This window comes from Nipponia nippon, unplaced genomic scaffold (assembly GCF_047370975.1).
Source record: "Nipponia nippon isolate SJK-2023a ecotype South Korea unplaced genomic scaffold, ASM4737097v1 scaffold_15, whole genome shotgun sequence".
NCBI classification, from domain to species: Eukaryota; Metazoa; Chordata; class Aves; order Pelecaniformes; family Threskiornithidae; genus Nipponia; species Nipponia nippon.
In genome coordinates this window covers 122,811-144,159 of record NW_028262331.1, presented here as the reverse complement: position 1 = coordinate 144,159, position 21,349 = coordinate 122,811, and the positions used below count along the sequence as shown (strand labels likewise).

General features: G+C 52.0%; 1 protein-coding gene across 3 annotated transcripts; it reads right to left on the bottom strand.

Annotated features, from left to right (window-relative positions):
- Positions 1–1,135: 1,135 nt before the first annotated feature.
- LOC104012486 (fibrinogen-like protein 1-like protein) lies at positions 1,136–4,090 on the bottom strand. Of its 3 annotated transcripts, none has more exons than XM_087751907.1 (3): positions 3,814–4,090; positions 3,158–3,286; positions 1,136–2,237 (listed from the first exon to the last, which is right to left on the bottom strand). In XM_087751907.1, the coding sequence occupies exons 1-3, from the start codon at positions 3,815–3,817 to the stop codon at positions 1,609–1,611; spliced, it is 762 nt and encodes a 253-aa protein (XP_087608033.1). In that variant the 5' UTR covers positions 3,818–4,090; the 3' UTR covers positions 1,136–1,608. The 3 variants fall into 3 exon arrangements, with proteins under 3 accessions (XP_087608033.1, XP_087608032.1, XP_009463136.1); XM_087751906.1 differs by having other exon boundaries at positions 3,158–3,289; positions 3,814–4,088; XM_009464861.2 differs by lacking the exon at positions 3,158–3,286 and having other exon boundaries at positions 3,814–4,087.
- Between the last annotated feature and the right edge of the window lie 17,259 nt (positions 4,091–21,349).

Below are 21,349 nucleotides of genomic sequence, written 5' to 3'. Positions count from 1 at the left end.
GGCTTGAAGGAAGCCATGGTTCCTCTCCTCTGCCTTTGGAAGAAAACCTGAGCTCGAGGAAGGCTTGTGGCTGTGAATCCTGAACAACTTGGGACTCTCAGGCCAAGATCTGTGACTGAGGTCCCAGGGCACCCTGCAGAGCTATGGCAGTGCCGTCTTCCTGAAGAGACTGCGCAGGCAGCCTTGGCTGCCCTGGAGGCATCTGTGGGCCTGCAGCCCTGATGTGTGGGGAGGTGAATGTATGAGGGTGCTGCTGGTTGAAAAAAGGCTTCCCAGTTTGAACTGACTTGGGAGTAGCACTTCTGGACTGAGAGATATGTCTGCTGGTTTAAAAAGTCATTTGCACTCCAGCCTGGATGTACAACCTAACTGGAGGGGAGAGGCTTGGCAGAAAAGGGCTTGGGGTTCCTGGTAAACAGCAATTTGCCCAGGAGTCAACGATGCACCCTTGCAGTGTTGAAGGTGAACTGCATCCTGGGCTGTCTTAGCAAGAGCGCAGCCAGCACGACATCATTTCCCTCTGCTCAGCACCGGGAGACCACATCACAGGTACCAGGTCCGCTGTTGAGCTATCCAGTGCACAGAGACATCACCACACTGGCGCAAGCCCATATGGACCCAAGCTGGTCCAGGCCTCTTGAACTTCTGGGATCCCTGCCATGTCAGGCTGCCTCAGCTATTAACCCTCTCTCAGGTATCCCAGCCATGCAGTGCTGTGTGCCCTTGCAGTGCTGTTGTCCCTTTCTGTGTCCACTCTTCCAGTTACCTCCCAAGGCCTGGGCCAGCATTCACAGGGTTAACAAGGCAGGATGATGCTGGCCTGGCCTGCTGTCTCTGGTTAGCTCCAGGTCATGGCTGGTAGGGCTGAACTGAGCTGATGCTTCCTTCCGACCCTCAGTGCTTGCTCTTGGCCATGTGGTACCGCATTCCCTTCTCGAAAGATCCCCACCTTGAAACCCAACTCTCTTCTTTAAGTGAAAGTTTTGTCTTTAATTCCTCACTTGAGTCTTATGAAAAATTTTCCCTTTGAAAGTCCTGTCTTACTGCACCAGGAGCCTCAGGTCTGCTCCTGGCAAGAAACTGGCAGCAGCTGCAAGAAGTTCCCAAACAAATGAAGGACATTTGTGCATGTCTGTGCAGGTTCTGAAAGCAATTTTATTCTGCAGGATGAACACAGACTACAGCAGGGATATGGTGCGTACATGGCCTGCCTGGACTTAGAGCAGCTTAGATCAGGTTAGCCAGGGATGACTGATATTTTTCTGCTGAAGTCATCTATACCCACAAAGCAAAAAGAGAGTAAGACCTTGCTGGATCAGGAGGGTTTTAGGTTTCTGAGCACAGTTTTCTCCCCAGAAGGAACATACTTGGAAACTGCAGCGTTTATAAAGATTTGTTCTAACAATGGTCCCTTAAAAAACCACCACAAGTGAAAGGCCAGAGACAAAGCAGGGAGCTTTGCTACTTCTCAAGAGAAGAGGAAAAGAAAACGGCTTTTGAGATACAGGAACAACCCTATTGACCTCCGGCCCGCCAGCCAGGAAAACAGGCCCCAGCAGGGCACTGGTCTGGCCATGTGCCCAGTGTAGACAGGAGGGGGAAGGAGTACTAATGGTACGGAGCTGGTTTGATGAGGATGGCAGAGCCTTTGCAGTTGCCGCTGCACAGGCTGCCCCACGTTATGGCCCCCTTGACGTTCAGCCGTACAGAGTAACAGGCCGAGTACCACCACCCGCCCCCGTAGCTGGAGGCACAGTTCCCGCTGTAAGTGTCATGATCCTGATCTTTTGTGGAGAACTTCATGTTGTTGTGCATGTTTCTGGGATTGTCTGAGTTCATAGCATCCTCTGCTGTCCCTGTGTACGTTCCCAGCCTCAGCCGGTAGCCGTGGGACTCATCTTCCACACTGAAGAGGTTGTAGTCTGCGAACCTGATGTTGTTTGCCGCATCCCAGATGACAAACCTGACCTGGTAGACCTTCTGCTTGGAGATCTGATGGATGTACTCGGTGCCCAGCCAGTACTCGGTGTGCACATTCCCAAAGCCGTACTTGTAGGTGCTCCAGGACTCGGCCCAGGTGATCTCCGTGCTCTGCCGGTTCCTCTGGATGACCGTCCAGCCCCCGTCCGTCTCATTCATTTCACAGTACACCACGATGGGGTGCAGTCCCGTGGGCTGGATGATGTAGACACCACTGGGGCTGCCAGCGGGGACCTTGCTGCAGTCCTTGGGCCAACCTGGGGCAGGAGAGAGGGTGATTTAACGAAAGCCTCTGCAACAGGACAAGACCATGTTTCACCCTGTCGGAGATAGAGGGACATCTGGCCAGAGTACCTGGGGGATACCCAGCTGTCCCAGCCCAGAGAGGTGAATGTGCTTGGCTGGAGGTGAGAGTGGGCTGGCCTCAGCCCTCTGTTCCTCTTCCATATGGGACACCTAACAGCAGGCAGCCCCAGTGAAAGTCCCCAGACCCACTGGGCTATGCTGGTTTCAGGCCAGGAGACTGATATGGACGCTAGTGGGCTCCTTTGGGTCTCCTGAAAAAGGGGTTGTGTCACTAAAACAGGGTCACGCTGGGGAGGAAGATGAAGAGGACCTTGCCCCTGCCTGTGACTGAGAGAACAGGAGAAAAATGACCCCTTCAAGCACACAGACACCCTTATGAGTCTGCATGGTGTGCACACACAGACACATATGCACACACGCAGCACTGCAGCCTGCATCGAGTAAACCTCCTGACATCCACCATCCTCCATCCTGGAGCAGGGCCGGGGCTAGGGATGGTGTAGGGCCCTTCCCCACCCAGAGCTGGCCATACATGAGCACACAACACTGCATCCCCCCATGCTGGCAGGTTTGGTTTCCCCATGCCTTCAGCTCGCTTGCTGCAGGACCTCCCACTGCAGTTCAGTGCAGTGCTCCTCTCCCCATCTGAGCAAAGCCAGGGGCTGATACCGCCTCTCCCCAGCCTGTATACGCAATGGAAGTGTTTTTTGGATCCGAGGCATCATAGCACACCCTCTCCCAAGTGTCATTTTACCAAGCCTCCACTGGCACAGAGCATGAGCTGGGGCTGTTCACCAGCCAGGGCTGACCCAGACCAAGGAACTGAAAGGGGTTGGTGAGAGCACTGTGAAGCCCACGGGATGCTACATACTGGTGTTCTTCAGAGCACTCGCCGAAGCGTTGGAGGGAGATTTCTTGAAGATGTTTAGGGTTTGTATAGGCATGGAGTGGCCTGGGGCAGCCAAGACCAGCACACAAACAAGGAGCAGAAGGCACTGGGCTGCTAGAACGGGAAAAGATGGAGAAAAGATGAAATATGACCCTCCCTCCACAGAGGCTGGAAATCCCACGGCTCCAGCACTGCACGACCATGGGAGATGCAGGAGTGCACCAAGCATGCTGAGAAGCATCAAACTGGTCCCTGCAAGCTGGAAAGCTTGCCAAAAGGCCTCAACTCTTTTGCCCAAGGGGTAGACAAGCTTGCCTTTTCCCTTTGACCAGCTCCTGAAAAGTCATGCATGAAACGATAGTTTTGGGTGGAGCAAAGCACCCAGCAACCAACTGAGCCAAGTTTCACTCCTGGCCCCTGAAGCAGGGGACTGGCTGCGATGAGCCAGAAGGCAGGGCACAAGGTGCTAGTGTTCGAAGGGGTGGCAGGTGAGTATGCCCTCAGAGGGCACCAACGCCACTGCTCCCCTTCGGCGTGCGAGGACCAGTGCACAGAACCTCTCCCTATTTCTGAGCTGCCCTACCTGTGCTCCTTCCATTGCTAGCAAGGAGCACCCCGCTTCCCAGCCCAGTACTCACCCATGGCGTCCACCCGGGAATGCCCTCTGGAGCGCAAAGCTGTGGAGTGGCAGGTCTCACAGTGGCATTTGTAGTGCCCTTTGCAGTGGGCGGGCTGAGTGGGTCCTACCCCCCTCCCGGCTTCCTTTCTCCTGGAGGAGGAAATCAGGCTGGGTTTCCTTTGTGCCCTTAGAAAACACAAGCTGAGATGAAGGTGCCTATGGTTCTAGGTGCATAGCTTCCTGAGCTGCAAAGAAAATAATCCCTGTGCCAGCAAGAGTCCTTGGAATGGTCTCTTCTGTGAGTGCTTAGCTCCTTGGATGGAATTTCCCCTGGGAACAGCATATTTGGGAGCTTTGAAGAGTGCAGCTTGGTAAATAAACACTTGAATGCCAGTCACCAACCAGTGTGGAGAGCAAACACTGGGGATGTCCCCGCCTCCCACCGTTACAGCAGGGGGTGTGAGGTCAATTGGTTCTTGTTTCATGTGCTGTTGGCAAGCCCAGCCTAGCTCTTGGTGGCAAAGTCAGAGCAGCCCTGAGACTCCCAGAGAGCCTGACTGTTCTGGGACAGTATTTGGAGTGGCTGGCGTTTTCTGGACTGCTTGAGAGCAGGCGGAGGGCTGTTGCAGAGGTGATCTTCATCTGGGGGAAGCAAGAGACGTCTCAATTCCCCAATGGGCCCCAGTCCTGATCTGCAAGGACGCAGCTGAATGGGCCTGCTGAAAGACACGGGCTAAAAGGTTTCTGTAGGCCAGTTGAGACAGCGGTGGTCTCTGGGGCACTGGGTTTGGGAGACTAGTCATGCAGGATGGATGGTTACAGAGGAAAGCAAGCATCTGCCCAGGAACAGAGTGAAACTGGGTGGATGGAGGGCAGCAATGGGGATTTGAGCATGTACGGAGGGGAATGGAGAGGTCTGAGTGTGCACAGAGGGGAAAGCAGAAAGCCTGACCCTGTGTGCATAGAGAGAGAATGGGGGGGATCTGAGTGTGCGTGGACGGAAAATGGAGGGGAATTGAGCATGCACAGAGGGACTGGAAGGGATCTGATGGTGGAACCCATAGGAACTGAGCACCCACAGAAGGGACAGGTGGGATCTGAGTGTCGACAGAGGGCAAACAGTGGGAATCTGAGGGCACTTCTCATGGAAAAGAGGGATGTGAGTGTGCACAGAGGGGAGAAGTCAGCACTAAGCAGACACTGAAAGGAACGGAGGAGATCTGAGTATGTGAGGAGGGGAACAGAAGAGATCTGGGTGCATACAGAGGGAAACGGAGGACACTTGAGCGTAGAAGGGGGGAATGGAGGGGATCTGTTTGTGCAAGGAGGAGAACAGAGGGGTTCCAAGAGAGCACAACAAGGGGAACAGAGAGGATATGAAAGCAGCTGGATAGGAATGCAGAGCATCTGAGAGTGCTTGGAAGTGAACAGAATGAGTCCGAGGGGATCTAGAAGCACCCAGAAGGGAACAGAGGGAATTCAAAAGTGTGTAGAGAGGGCATGGTTTGGAGGTAAGGCACTCAGAAAGGGTGGCAGGGTCTGGAGGGTGCACAAAAGGGAGTGGAGGGGATCTGAGCATGCATGGGTGGGAACTGTGGGGTTCCAAGGTACAGGCAGCGGAGCAGAGAGGATCTACAAGCACTCAAAAGGGAATGGGGGGTGAGTGTCCACAGAGGGGAACAGAGGGAGCCTGAGCACACATAGAAAGGAATGGAAGGGCCCACAGTGGCATGTGGGGGAATAGGGAGCGCCTGGAGGGGAATGGAGGGGATCTGAATGCACGCAGAATTGAATGAACGGTTTTGATGTGCCCTCCGATGCTCCCTGGGGTCTTTTATTTGCCCTCTGGTGCAATGCAGAGCCTTCCATTTGGTCCTCTTATCCCCTAAGAATCACTGCATTTACCTTTTGGTGCACCCAAAAGAAGATGCACCTTCAGAGGCCTCTGATTTCTCTCCTGTACACCTCAGACTCCTCCGTTTGCCTTCTGGTGCCGCCTAGAGCCCCTCATTTTCTTTGCGGTTCATCCCAGTGTCCTACATTTGCTTTCCTTTTCATGCCAGAGCCCTCCGTATGCCCTCCGGTGCTCCCCAAGCCCTCCACTGCCTTCTGATGCACCCTGTGTCCCTTTGCAAATCCTGTCACCCCAGAGGCCCCGCAGGGTCCTGGGCAGCAGGGACCTCTTTCTGTAGGATGCTCAGTAGAAAGTCAGGATAAGACCCTGGTCTGGAGACAGTGACAGTCCATTGCTTGCTGGCACCACAGACCCAGCATGTCTGTGGAGATAGGGAAGGTCTGAGGTCAAGCCTGGAGGCCAAGTCAGCAGTTCCCATCAGGGGCAGAATAAGACTGCATGCAGATGTAGCTGCTTCACAGCTGCCAGGTAGCCAGTGGTAAAGGTGCAGCTTAAAAGCAGCTCTCCAGGGGAAGGAGGAACAGGCCCTCACTTCTAGCTTTTTTCACAACAGCCCTTTTCAGTGATGGACCTGACTTTGGATGTGGCCAGCTAAACTCCTTAACTCAGCGAACTAGACTCTGAGAAGGGGGAAAGGACTCAAGGGCGCTGGCATCGGCCCGCTCTCACAAGCAGTAACATGGGAATCTCTGGAACAACCCATGCAGAGCCCTGTGGTAGGGAAAGCAACCCCTGACAGCTCCTGGGGCCAGCTCCTGCCTCCGGATCTGGGTCTTCACTTCCCACAGGGAAGCACAAGGATCCCAAGTGCCAGTTAAAGACAGGTTTGTGCTTCCTTATCTAGGGCCAAAGGACAGAGTATCTGGGTGCCCAAGTGCCGTGGTTACTCTAAGGTCTCTTGGGTTACAGCCCCACCATGTGTTCATCTCCCATCTGTAACACTGACAGTGTTTGGGGTGGGTTGGATAAGGGTCTGGGTGCTCTGGACAAATTCAGAGGCCACAAACCTATGGGAGGTCCTTGATTCAACTAGAGGATTGTTTTGGAGAATGTGCCCATGCAGGAGGGTGAGGATAGGGGGTACTGTGATGTGGGACCTTAATAAGTGTGGTCTGACCAGGCCCTCTTTGCTGCCATTGAGGTAAGATATTTTCTGGCACTGGGGAAACAAACGATTTGCTGAGGCAGGTGGCAATGCGATGGCCTCTCTTGCCATCTCATTCAGATGCAATGGCAAGATGTGGCAGGACCTCCTGAGATTACCTGGTCCAACCCCCTTCTCAAGAAAGGTCAGGTACGGCCGGCTACCCAGGGAAGTGTCTGGTTGGGTTTTGAATATTCCCAAGGATGGAGACGCCCTCCCTGGGCAACATGTGCCAGTGTCTGGTCACCCTCACGGTGAAAAAGTGTTTTGTTGTGTTCAGATGGAACTGCCTGTATGTCAATTTGTGCCCATTGCCTCTTGTCCTGGCACTGGGCACCACTGGAAAGAGCCTGGCTCCCACTTCTTCACTCTGTCCCTTCAGGTATTTATATACATCGATAGGATCCCCCTCTGAGCCTTCTGTTCTCCAGGCTGAACAGTCCCAGCTCTCTCAGCCTTTCCTCAAAGGAGAGATGCTCCAGTCTCTTAATCATCTTCATGGCCCTTTGATGGACTCTGTCTAGCATGTCCATGCCTCTCTCGCACTGGGGAACCCAGAACTGGACTCCAGATATGGCCTTACCAGTGGTGAAAGCACACCAGAGGTGATCACCTCCCTCAACCTGATGGCAACACTCCTCCTAATGCAGCCCAGGATGCCGTTGGCATTCTTTACCGTGACCATACATTGGTGGCTGATGGTCAGTTTCCTGCCCACCAGGATCTCCATGTCCTTTTTTGCAGACCTACCTGACAGCTGCGTGACCCCAGGATTGACTCCTGGAGTACACCACTGGTGAATGGTGTCCAGCTGGACTTTGTACCACTGATCAGCACTCTCTGGGCCTGTCCATTCAGCTGGTTTTCAGTCCACCTCCCTGTTCACTTATCTAACCCGTATTTTGCCAGTTTGTTTGTTAGAATGTTTTGGGAGATAGTGTCAAAACCTTGCTAAAATTGAGATAAACAATATCCACTGCTCTCCCCTAATCCGTCATGCCAGACCCTCATTGTAGAAGGCTATCAGGTTACTGAAATATGATTATCCCTTTGTAAATCCATGCTGTCTACTCCAGATCACCTTCTTGTCTTTCATGTGCCTGGAAATGGTTTCTAGGACGAGCTGCTTCATCACCTTCCCAGGGATCAAGGGGAGGCTGACCAGCCTGTGGTTCCCTGGGTGCTCCTTCTTGCTCTTGAAGATACGAGTGACATTTACTTTCATCCAGTCTTCAGGCACTTCTCCCATTTGCCAGGATCGATCAAGGATTATTGAGAGTGGCCCTGCAATAACATTGGCCAGCTCCCTTAGCACTTGCAGGTGCCTCCCATCAGGCCCCATGGACTTCTGTATGTCCAGTTTGCTTAAATATTCCCTAACCCGATCCTCTTCCACCAAGCATACATCTTACTTGCTTCAGACTTTCCCCCTGATTTCTTGGGCCTGGGATTCCTGAAGGTGTCTTCCCAGTAAAGACAGAAGTGAAGAAGTCATTGAGTACCTTGGCCTTTTCCATGTCCTCTGTCACCAGGGCTCCCGAATGGGGATTCAGCAGCAGACCTACATTTTCACTAGTACTCCTTTTGTTTATGTACTTGTAGAAATCTTCCTTTCACATCCCTTGCCAGATTCAACTCCAGGCCAGCCTTGGCTTTCCCAACCCCATCTCTGAATGACTGGAAAGCATCTCTATTCCATCAGCCATCATACCCTGCTTCCATCTCTTGAACGCTTCCTTTATATGTCTGAGTTTACTCAGGAACTCCTTGCTCATCCACACAAGCCTTCTGCTAATTTTGCTTCATTTCTTGCTTGTTTGCAGGAAATATAGAAGAAAAACATAAAGTAAACATATATAATAAAAACATGTCCCCTGTCTCCATCTACTTTTTTGCTTTTGGGGTGAGGAGTGTGGGCTGGTGGCCCCCACTTCCATGGGTTCTTCTGCTTGGGGTGGCAAGGTAGGTGGTGCAGAGCATGGCACATCACCCCTGAGGATGCTGGCACACTCCGATGCACTGCCAGCCTCCTCTCCAAAGTGACAGCAAGGCCTGAGAGCTGCCTCAGTCTCTGGGGAGGGTCCACTCTGGCTCTCTCATCACTGAGACCCTCCAGTCAGCTTCAACCTGCAGTGGGCCATAGGGGCTTATTCCCCTGGGTCAGTCCCTTTGGACAGTCTCAGGAAGTGGATTTTGTGCTTGGCAGCTGGTGACTTCTGTGCTAGAGCTCCAGCAAGGCTGTCCGAGCTGCTGCTGTACAGCTGAGCCCCCCCAAACGGCACCAGAGCATGCAATAAGGAGTCAGGGTCCTGGAGGACAGGGTAGCAAATGACCACGCAGCAAGCCCTCCACTGTGGGGTTGCAGCAAACCAGCTCCTTTTCTGCCCTCGACTGCTCCATGCCACGCTGAGCCCCTCCAGCGCTTGCCATGGGGGGCAGAGAGAAGAAAAGAGCTCGAGAGGTCTGAGAGGAAGGGAGAGCCCATGCCCAGTGGCGGCATCTTTCTGTCACCCTCCTTTGCCAGTTGTGTATGCTCCTGTCATCAGCATTCAGGGTGGGAAGAGCTTCATCCCCCTCCCTGTGCTTCACACTGCCATCTGCCTGAGGGAAACCTGTGACCAAAACCAGTGTGATTTCCCCCCTCCCCCCCCCCCCCCCCCCCCCCCCGTCCACTTGTTAGCAGCAGAAATAGGCAGGGCTCACAAAACCAGAGTGTGTTCCTAATGGGAAATATTAATTACTTGGATGAGAAATGTGAGCTGCAGCCTCCAGGATGAGCACACGGTGGCTCTGTGGTGTTACCAGATGAGTGCAAGAGGAGAAGGTCCTTGCTGGGGTCAGGACCGGCCTCTGTGGGATGGTGGAGCACAGGCTGGGCCTTCAGCCCAGAGATTGCAGCTCAGGCTCCTCAGCCATAACCAGCACTGACAGCCCTGCAGATCTAAATACAGCTGGAATGTCAGCCCAGGTGATGGAAGCGTTTTACCAATTGCTTGGGACTGAAGGCACCAATGCGATATGGGCATGTACTGCGTTGGCAGCCTGCTTTTTCATGTTTTTCTAGTAGTTGTTTTTTCTAACATAAGTCTAGGTACATTGAAAGGCAACATAGAGCACTGGAGATACCGTGATCACAGTCTTAAGGTTTCTTTTTTTTAAATCTCTTCTTCAAGGAATCCTATAGCATTCTTCCTCTACTCTTTGGCTGTTTTGTTGCAGACCTAATGTCTAAAAAATCTGTAGAAGCAATCTAGCCAAATTACCAAACTGTAGTCAACTCGGTTATACAGTGGTATAAAAGTAAATACGTGATAAAATGCTTTTAGGCAAACAATCAGAGAAGAAAGTAACTTGGCATTTGTAGTGGCCATGACGTACAATGGTATCATTATACATGAGTATCTTTGATACATCAGTATCAAGAGAAAGCTTTCCTACAGGTAGCAGTCCGACCTTCCCTTAGTGCTAGCTGTTGAAATGCAGGGTCAGGAGTGTCAGAACTGTATTTTGGACTGCTTATGCACTGCCCAGTACCCAGTTTGTCTCTATGCAAGCCCATAGATTTCTGTATGCAAGCCCATGACCCCCAGATCTCTATCTCCAGCATAATCCAGATTTTTAGAACTCTGTGGTCCTGTTTTTAGACTGTTCCCATTTGCACATGCCACACCCAGTGCAAGAAAAGCAATTGCAGAAATTTTGGTCCTCAGGGATGGATCCATGTGTCATGCTCCCCTAGGGTGAATCCAGGCATCTGGAATCCCCTGGGGGACCCTGTTGTCCAGCTCTGTGGGATCTCCAGGGGTGACTGAGGTCTGGGAGGCTCCAGCATCGCCAGGTGGCCCTGGGAGGCAGGAGGAATGGAGAAAGAGGAGGAGGGGGGAGGAGACCCTATATCCCCATCTGGGGCTGGGGGGGGATCATGGGGCATCTGGGGGGCCCAAGGGGAAACTGGGGGGTCCTGGGAGCAACTGATGGGTCTAAGGGTGGAAGTATGGGACCCTGGGAGCAACTGGGTCAACTGGGGCTCCCAAAGGGACAGTGGGGGTTCTGGGGAAAATGTGGGGAAGTGGCAGGGTCTCAGGGGCAATTAGGGAATCTGGGGGAAGAAAGGCAGCCTGGAGTGGTCCTGGGTGCAAGGGAGGGGTCCCGGAATGGGCCAGAGGACAATGGAGTCCCAGGGGGAAATAGGGGGCCCTGTGAGTTTTGGAGTCCTGGCAGTCTATGGTCCCCCTTGGACACCCGGGTCCCCTTGCAGCTGTAGGGAATCCTGAGGGACTGAGGGTCCGGGGGGGTTGGGAGTCCCATGCTGGTCTGCAGGAAGCCCCAGAAGCATGGGGATTTTGAGGGTAAGGTTCCCAGGTCAGGAGGACTCACACCAGCAGCAGCATAAGCACTATGGAGCCAAGTGCCAGCCCCAGCCCCAGCGATGCCTTGTGGTGTAGGGGTGTCCTGCTGTGGGGCCAGTGGAGCACAGCGCTGAACTGAGCCTGGAGTCCGTGATCTGCCTCCACGCTTCCCTGTGATACTGTGGGGACCCAGGCACACCGGGCCATGAGGCACTGCCTGCCAGGGACCAGGTGTCCGTGCAGCACCTGCTCCAGTCACAGACCTCACTGCCCCCAGGGATCCAGGCGTCTGGGGTCCCTGATCCACCCCACATGCTCCACTGCCCCCAGAGGAGCCAGGCATCAAGAAACACCCACTCCACTCCACCTGTCCACCATGGACCCAGCTGTCCTGGCACCCTGCTCACACCATGCACCCCCCTCCCATGGACCCAGGTGTCTGGGGTCCCACTCCACCCCACACTGCTCACTGCCCCTAGAGCACTCAGGTGTCTGGACGCACCATTGAGGTAGAAGTACTTGCGGACCACGGGCTCAGAAAGGACCCCTAGGCGACAGGCCATGGTTCCTGGAGTGGGGTCCTGGAGGGTCAGACTGAGAGGTCCCTCCTCACTCTCCTGCAGCTCCTCAAACAGCGCCAGATCCTGTGTGCGCAGCTGGAACATGGGGGAACACATCAGCACAGCCTGGTCCACCAGGTACACGGAACAGCATATATGTGCATGCAAAGGCACCCGTGTCCTGCACATGCTCATCATGTCCCCTTTGTGCTTCTTGTACCCTTTGCTCATGCATGTGCATGCACCTCATGTCCCACACGCACTCCTCATGCTCTGTGTGTGTGCGCACAGGGATGCACGAGCAGAGCATATGCAAAAGTCACTTCCTTCACACACGTGCACATGAATCTGCAAACACACGAGTGACCTGCCTCCTGCTTGCATGCACCCTTCATGTAGGTGAGCACTTGTTTGCATCCTGTGCATGCTTACACACATGCTACTTATAGCACACCTATCTACTCTATAAGCAATACCTGTATCTATTGATAGTCCTCACGCCAAGTGCACAACTCCGTGCATGCAGGCCTTGCTACCCATGCCCAGTCCTCTCATGAATGTCTATGTAGACCCTTGCACATACATGTACAACTCACATCCTTGGCAAACATCCAGGTAACGGGCAGGTCGGGGGGCGTGGCAAAGGGCACATCGCAGTGCAGTGTGATGGCTTCATCCGCGTGGGCCTGCATGTCCTGCACTGGGAGCATTGACAGGCATGTGAGCTCACATCTGCTCATGCACTTACAGGAATGATTGTGCTCCTGTGTGACTGCACGTGCTCGCCGTGGGGATGGGTAGGCACGCTCTTGTGCGCTCATGGTGGGCCCAGCAGGCATGGCCACATGTGAGAAATGAGGGTTGCCCCCAGAGCCCTGGAGGCACCCAGCTCCAGGGTGGGGCTTAGCCCAGCCTGGATGCTTGGGTCTACCATAGTCCCATACCTGGGCAGTCAAGGGGAAGCTGGCAGTCCACGAGGCGGCAGGTAGCACATTGGAAGACACGGGCGGCTGGCTGGTACCCTGGCAGGGAGAGACTTGGTGGTCCCAGGGGCATGGGAGATGTACTAGGGGACAGGGGGTTGTAAGACAGAGGGATGCGCACTCACCACAGGGGGGGACGCAGGCTGGAGCTGGTGGGGAGGAAGCAGCATTAGACTGGGGATCATTGGGGATGCACATCCCTGTGATGAGCTGTCAGGGCTCAGCCCTTGTCCAGCCCAGATGAGGTCCCTGGGGGTTTGTCCAGGATGGGGGTGCCCAGAGCGGGGGTCCCTGGGGTATAGATGTCCAGGGTGGGGGTCTCTGTGACAGTCCCTTGAGTGGGGGTCCCAGGAGCTCTCCAGGGTGGGAGTCCTGGGTGAGTGTCCCCACTGGCCCCATACCTTCCTCCAGCTGGCTCAGCTTCACCCAGATTGTGTTGACGGCTTCCTGCAGGGACACCTCAAAGGGCTCTGGGGCATCCCAGATGTCCAGGTGAGACAATGTGCCCTCCCCCCGATCCCCATAAACCCTCCCCAGACCCCACAGATCCCCTGTACAACTCACCTTGACCCCATATATCCATCCTGGAGTCCCATGTATCCCCAAACACCCCCTCAACCCCCCCAGAAGCTGTATAACTTGAACCCCATATGCCTTCAGGATTCCCCAAATATCCCCTCACAGCCCCCAGACCTCCATATGTCCTGTAATTCACCACACCTCCCATTCAAGGCCTCCACGTCCCATCCCCCATGCCCCATGTCCTGGCCCTACTCCCTCACATGTCCCAAGTCCCCTGCTCACTCATATCCTTCTGCTTCTCCAGAAAATGCAGGGCATCCATGATGATCTCCCAAAGTGCCTCACGCTGCCCTGACCCTGGGACCAGTACAGAAGCACTGGGACCAGTACAGGGTTGGGGTTGGAGGTTTAGAGATGGGAGGGTGCAGTAAGGGCTGGGGGTTTCTGGGAGTTCCTGGAGTCCTGATCAGGGTTTAGGGATATTGGGAAGGGCCAGGTATCCCTGGGGGTTCCTGATGTCCTAGGTAGGGCCAGGGGATCCCAGGGAGTCCCCAGTGTGTCCCTGGTCAGGGTTGGGTGATTCTCAGGGTGCCAGGCAGGGTTGGGGTTCCCAGAGGTCCCTGGGGTCCAGGTCAGGACCGGGGAGACCTCGGCATAATTGGGAGTCCCTAGGGTGCTTGTCTGGGGTGGGTCTCTGGGGTCCCTGTTCAGGAAAGGGGTCCTCAAGTGCCCGGGATCCTGGCCAGTGTCAGTGTGAGGGCCTTGGTTGAAGTGGGGAACCCCAGAGGGCTCTGGAGTCCTGTTCAGGGTGGGGGTCCCCCTTGGGATGGAGGTCCTTGGTGGGATGGAAGTGCCAGTCAGGACGGGGGTCCTTGGGCAGGCTCCCTGTTCAGTTGGGTGTCCCTGGGGTCCCATGACGCACCCACAGAGACAGAGGCGAGTGGCACAGCAGCCTCCACAAGGGCCTCAAGGCAGTGTTGATGTCGGGGGTCATTGAGGGGGGCCCCAGTAATGTCATGGCAGAGCTGTGTCCGCTGAATGGGGGGCCCAAAGCAGAGCAGGCAGGGGTGCACCCCAGGGAGCCAGGACACCAGGGCCACCCACTGCCGCAAGCCAGGTCCCCCTGCCTGGATGCCTGGGTTTCCAGGGAGCCAGGGGGCCAGCACCAGCATCAGGGGCACCCACGACCACCCCATGGCCCCAAAGCACAGCACCCAGATGCCTGGGTCCCCAGGGAACAGCAGGGTTCCTAGGCGGAGCCCGGGCACCTGGGTTACTAGGGGACAGTGGGGTTCCTAGGCAGGTCCCAGATGCCTGGGTCCCCTCTTGAAAGGAGTGGGGATACCCAGACACAGGGGTCCCCTGGGGTGTGTGGGCTGGAGGAGGGCCTCCCAGTCTCTCATTTTGGTCTCCCCAAATCCTCTGCCTCCAGTCCTTGCCAGTCACATTACTTCGTGTCCCCAAATCCCCTCTACTTCGATATCTAATTCCTCACCTTCACCCCCTATAATCCTGTCCTGTCAGCACCCCCAGTCCAGTCTCTTGCAGTTCCCAAATCCCCTTCTTTGAAACTTATGCAAGGCTTCACCATTTCATTCCTTCATATCCCATCCTATGAATACCTCCATACTTGCCTGCCAACGTGAGCTGCCCCAGAGCCAGCCTGATCTGCAGCGGAGTGGCAGATCTTGGAGCACAGCGGGGTTTCCTGAGGCAGGGAAAAGCCAGGGTAGTGGACAGACCTGCCAGGAGCCGGCAGCTCTCCTAAGAGACTCTGACAAGGCCTGGGAGTTGCCTGAGCCGCCGTGGCCACCCCCATATGTATAAAAAGCAGCCAAGGGAGCGCTAGTGGCCAGGAGCACTGCCAGCAGAGTGGGCAAACAGAGCATGGCGTGGCAGCCAGGGCATGGTGCAGCAGTTTGCACGGCAGTTTGCACAGAAGAGTGCGCAGAAGGGCGTCATCACCCTCCCAGCTCAAGAGGTGAGTTCAGCTGGTGGTCATCACCCTCTCAGAAGGAGCTTGGCTGTGGTATCCACCTGGCAGAAAGCCATGTCCTCTGCGCTCACCAGAATGGATGTGGCAACCCAGACAGAGCTCCCACGAAACCATGAAGCCATCCAGGCCTCAGGCTGCAGGGAGTGCCAGAGCCTTTCACTGGTAAGGATGGCAGTGGTGAGAAGAGCTGTGTGAGGTGTGACCAGGTGGACTATCTGCTCAGCCTAGTGGCAGAGCTACAGGGGGAAGTAGAAAGGTTAAGGAGCATCAGGGAGCCTGAGAGAGAGAGGCTGGTGGAACCATGCTCTGCCCTCCCTGAGACAGAAACAGGAACAGCCACGAGGACAAAAACAAGATCAAGGGGATTCTGTACCCTCCCGCTGCCAGGCTGAAGGCAGTAGATTAAAGGAAAGGAGTGAATGGAGGCAAGTCCGCTCTTGGGGTGGCAGGCGAACCCCCTCCTTGCCCACCTTGCCTTTCCGGGTGCTTCTGTACAACAGGTATGAGGCTCTAGATGTGGAAGGCTAGTCAATGGATGATGTGGATGATGGTCCATCTACACCAGAGGTGTTGCCAAGGTCAGAAAGGCCTACCCCCCATATCACAACCACATCCCTGAGGAAGAAAAGATGGGTTATAGTTGTAGATGACTTCTAAGGGGAAATGAGGGTCCAATATGTTGGACAGACCCTCCTCTTAGGGAGGTCTGCTGCATCCCTGAAGCCCAGGTTAAGGACATCACTAGGAAACTTCCTAGCCTAATACAGCCCTTGGACTATTACCCATTCCTGCTCTTCCATGCGGGTGGCGATGGAGCCACAACATGTAGTCCAAGGTCAATGAAAAAAGACTTCAGGGCCTTGGGACAGTTGGTAAGGGAATCTGGAGCACAGGTTATTTTTTCCTCTATCGTTCCAGTTGTGGGCAGCAACACTGGAAGAAACAGACAGACCCAGTCTATTAATATATGGCTTCGTGGCTGGTGTCACCAACACAATTTTGGATTTTTTGATAATGGGATGGTCTACATGGCACCAGGCCTGCTGGTGTCAGACGGGATTCACATTTCTCAAAGGGGGAAGAGGGTCTTTGGTCACGAGCTAGCGGGGCTCATTGACAGAGCTTTAAACTAGACTTGAAGGGGGAGTGGGATAGTATTAGGCTTGCCCGTGATGAGCTGTGGGATGACACGCCAAGGTTAGAGGGATGGGGTGCTAGCGAGGGCTCTTAGCTTGTTGCTCTGAGACATGCTGGGTACACTGCAGCACACTTGAAGTCCTACGGAGATGAGGCAGGGGCTCCTGAGGTAATAGGAGCCAACAGGGAAACACCAGTGAAATACCTCAAAGGAATTAAGGAGTGTTCCTCTAAGAAGGTGTCATGGCCGACAGCCCAGCTGAAGTGCCTCTACACCAATGCACACAGCGTGGACAGCAAACAGGAGGAGTTGGAAGCCACCGTGTTGCTAGAAAGCTACTACCTAGTTGCCATTACTGAAACTTGGTGGGACAAATCCCATGACTGGAGTGTGGCTATTGATGGCTACAGGCTGTTCAGAATGGACAGGCAAGGAGGGAGGGGCTGCTCTCTATGTCACGTAGTGGATAGATTGTGAAGAGCTTTCTCTGAAGAATAGCCATGAGCAGCTTGAAAGCTTATGGGTAAGAATTAGAGACTGAGGCAACAAAGGGAACCTTGTGTTCGGTGTCTACTACAGGGGGGCCTATTGACGAAGCTGCCTTACTCCAGCTACGGGAGGAATCATGCTCACAGGCTCTCGTCCTGCTGGGGGACTTCAACCACCTTGACATGTGCTGGAAAAGTAGCATGGTGAGCTGTAGGCAGTCCAAGAGACTCCTGGAGAGCATTGAGGATAACTTCTTAAGCCAGGTTATAGACAGCCCTGCCAGAGGGGATGTGATACTGGACCTGTTGGTCACCAACACAAGTGAGTTAATCAGTGATGTCAAGATTAGAGGCAGCCTGGGCTGCAGTGATCATGCACTGGTGGAGTTCACAGTCCTGAGGGATATGGGTCAAAAAGCAAACTTCCAGCTGTTCAAAGAGCTACTCAATAGCACCCCCTGGGAAACTGCCCTGAGGGACAAGGGAGCAGAACAGAGCTGGCAGATACTTAAGGACACTTTCCACAGAGTACAAGAGCACTCGATCCCCAGGTGTAAGAAATCAGGAAAGGAAGGCAAGAGACTAAAGGGCAAGAAGGAAATGCACATGCAGTGGAAGCAGGGACAGGTATCCTGGGAAGAGAATAGGGATGTTGCCTGGTTGTGTAGGGATGGGGTCAGGAAGGCCAAGGCATGGCTGGAGCTGAACTTGGCAAGGGACGCAAAGAAGAAGGGCTTCTACAGATATGTCAGCCAGAAAAGAAAGGTCAAAGAAAGCGTACCCCCCCGATGAACAAGACTAGCAAACTGGTAACCAAGGATGAGGAGAAGGCTGAGGTACTCAACAATCTTTTTGCCTCAGTCTTCACTCACAACCTCTCTTCCCACACCTCTCAAGTGAATGGACCACAACACAGGGATTGGGGGAACAAAGTCCCTCCCACTGTTAGAGAAGCTCAGATCCACGACCACCTGAAGAATCTGAACATACGTAAGTCTATGGGACCTGACGAGATCGTGATCAAAAGTGGGAAGTGATCATCCCCCTGTACTTGGCACTGGTGAGGCTGCACCTCGAATCCTGTGTTCAGCTTTGGGCCCCTCACTACAAGACAGACATTGAGATGCTGGAGCATGTCTAAAGAAGGGCAACAAAGCTGGTGAAGGGTCTAGAGCACAAGTCTTATGAGGAGTGGCTGAGGGAGCTGGGGTTGTTTAGCCTGGAGAAGAGGAGGCTGAGGGGAGCCCTCATCGCTCTCTGCAACTGCCTGAAAGGAGGCTGGAGCCGGGGGGGGTCGGTCCCTTCTCCCAAGTAACAAGCGATGGGATGAGAGGGAACGGCCTCAAGCTGCGCCAGGGCAGGTTTAGGTTGGATATTAGGAAAAATATCTTCACCGAAAGGGCAGTCAGGCATTGGCACAGGCTGCCCAGGGAAGTGGTTGAGTCTCCATCCCTGGAGGTATTTAAAAGACAGGTAAACGTGATGCTTGAGGACATGGTTTAGTGGTGGGCTTGGCAGTGATAGGTTAACGGTTGGACTCGATGATCTTAAGGGTCTTTTCCAGCCTTAATGATTCTATGATTCAATGGTCTTCAGCCCCAGAAAATTGATGTAGTTCCATTTGTGTTTCAGCACAACCCAGCCAAATGGTGACAGGTCTGCATGAGACTCTGAGCAGTGTCAAAGAGATTGGGAACATAAGACCTACAGGCTTGCACTCAGGATTTGGGTTCCAAACTCCACAATGTGCTTTAAAAAAATATTGTAAAATTTCAGAAAAAAATTTACATGAAGAACTTTACTCTGTTTCATAAGTGCTGATTTGAATTATGACGTGAGATATTCTCGCAGATCATGCCATGGTGTGATCGTCCTGTCTTTTTGCATAATACCAGCTGTGTTACAAGTGATGCTGCCTCTCAAGACTTTTTGGGCTGGAAAGAACAAATGTAGAACTGAGGTGGTCTTAGAAAAGGGAGCTTAAGTGGTTAACAGCTAAAAAGAGAAAACAAGTGCTATTTTTCATAGGTGAGTTGCCTGTGGTAAAGACCTTCTGGTTTGTTTTTTCTTCTCTCTTTTTTTTCCCTGTTGTTAATGTCCGGTGTAACTTCTTGTGTCATTTCTCTTCACCTTCTCGTGACAAAGCAATTTGGCAGGAGCTCTAAATCCAGGAATCCCCTGGATCTAAGGTTCAAGATGGCCTTCTAATCAACCCATCCATCCTCTGCTATGGTGACAGAAAAGGAGAACCAAAAATTATTCAGCATCCGTGTATGGTAGCAGCTGTAGGGGCTGTTTAGATTAAGTCGCATGTTTCGTGTCATCCTGGAACCTGTTGGTTGATCACAAGCTTGGTCTAGCATCAATGTGTTCTATAAAAATGTTTTGCACTTCTGCCTGGCTTTCTTCTAAGGATTTTAATACGCTTTATTAATTTTATCTTCACAGCCAACCCTTCAGTTGCTAACCTGTTGTCTACATTATACAGAAAAACATGACAGAGATTATATCTGATTTGCCTGATTTCAACAGTTTTCTTGAGGAATGGAGTCAGCATTCATGTCCCAAGACAATAGATCTTATTAATTTATCTGGAATTTACCTTCTGCTAAGGCAGTTATTTCCCCGTTTTTTTCCCCCCATGTTGTTACTGAAGTAATTATTGATTTCATCCACAGGAGGGCAGCAAGAAGTTTAAAATCCCATATGATACATATCTTAATGTTGCAGGGAGCTATTCAAACTTCCAATTTACTTTGCGAGGAAAATCCCAGTTAAAATCTTCTCTTCATCCCAAATCAGCACGAGGAGTCAAAACAGTGTTCTTTTTTCCTGAACTGAAAATTTCTGGGAAAACTGAATTTTAAAATGTTGAAATGTTTCATTCCATCTTGCTCTGACAGTTTCTTCTCTTGGGCACGTCACAGTTTGAGTGCTTGGAGTCATAGTCTTCCATATGGAATATATATTCTGTGTTTCTCTTCCATGTTGTTTTAACAAGAAACAAGACGCAACCAACTCAGTTAAGACCATACCACACATAAACCATAAAAGCCAACAGAAGTACAGGAACCCAGGCCTGCCTTTCACAAGGCATTTCATCAGGTCACACAAAATGCATCACTGGAAACTGTCTAAGACTCCAAAATGCCTTAGCTCAGTCTGTTCCAATCCAGCATTAAATATTTTCTGGAGAAACAATTTAAAAATGGAAGAAAAATTAAAATATTCTTTAAAGAAAGCCTCAACCATGAAAAGTACCCTGTCCATTGAAATAAAAAATGATATGGAATTCCTAAAGATGTCCATTACAGAAGACGATTTTCACCAGCATTCCGTTGACTGTATTTTGCAAAGGCTGTGAGATCCTGTGACCACCAATGGTTACGTTTCTTTTAACAAATGTGCATTAATAATTCCTATTCATACTGTTGTACTAACATAAAGGAAGAAATTGAGACATTATGGCATGCTGAGATAAATGGTTTAATCCACTCGGGATTATAAAATGTCCTCAGTTATATATATATATATATATATATATATATATATATATTCTTTTTAAGGAAAATTAGACTGGCAGGGGATTGTTCAAATGGCTTAAACTACAATTTTTATTTGCATCTAATTACTTTGGGTTTATGTGGCATGTTTAATGAAAGAATATTTGTTTTACTGATTCTGGTAAGTCAGAAATGATATATCATGCTCTGTCAAGCTATGATATTTCATAGCTCCGTCAAGCCATAGCTCAGTCTAGCTCAGCTTCTTACCATTGATGCCTCTCATTTTTCTTGGTAAGTTGAGGCAAAGTAACTTATGATATACTTAAAGGAATTCTGATAGCTTTTCAGAACCAAAATCCACATTATAAATGTGTCAGAGTGCTATCAAATCAGTTAATCAATCAATAAGGACACAAGTTAGAAAGGGCTATGGCTTATATATTCTTCCATATTATCCAAACAAATATTATGTGCATTGCAATGGAAGACCACTCCACAAAGAACAGCTATAGAAATTGAGCTGCAATTGCTATACCGCTATTAAAAATCTGAGCTTCTGTTTAGTTGCTGAGCTTCAGAAAAGTCACAAGCTGTATTGATCATCTGCTTGAACAGGAGGGATCTTTTTGTTTCTTATAGGTCTGTCTTTCATGTACCATGTTTTAAAGCCCACGCCAGCTCTATTCTGAAGTGTGGTCAGCACAGCAGAGACCTCAGCATGTTTTAAAAAATACTATGTGTCCCAGTGTGTGCATATGATCTAGTCCCTTAATATTTCAGCTACGCTTTGAACCACCTCCTCATCACCTGCACTGTGACAGTGGAAAACATTTCCATCTATTCATGAGCTTCTCTGTTCACAGTAGCAAATTGTGATTTGGCCTTTAGCTTGGGCTGACAGCACAGACTTGGTAGAAGGGTTCTGAAACAAAACAACATTTTTTAGTAGTTAGT

Bases quoted from the DNA above. Each gene is read 5' to 3' on its own strand.
- LOC104012486 (XM_087751906.1), bottom strand. The intron at 2,238-3,157 runs GTATGTAGCATC...CTCCTGCCCCAG, and splicing joins GAGTGCTCTGAAGAACACCA to GTTGGCCCAAGGACTGCAGC.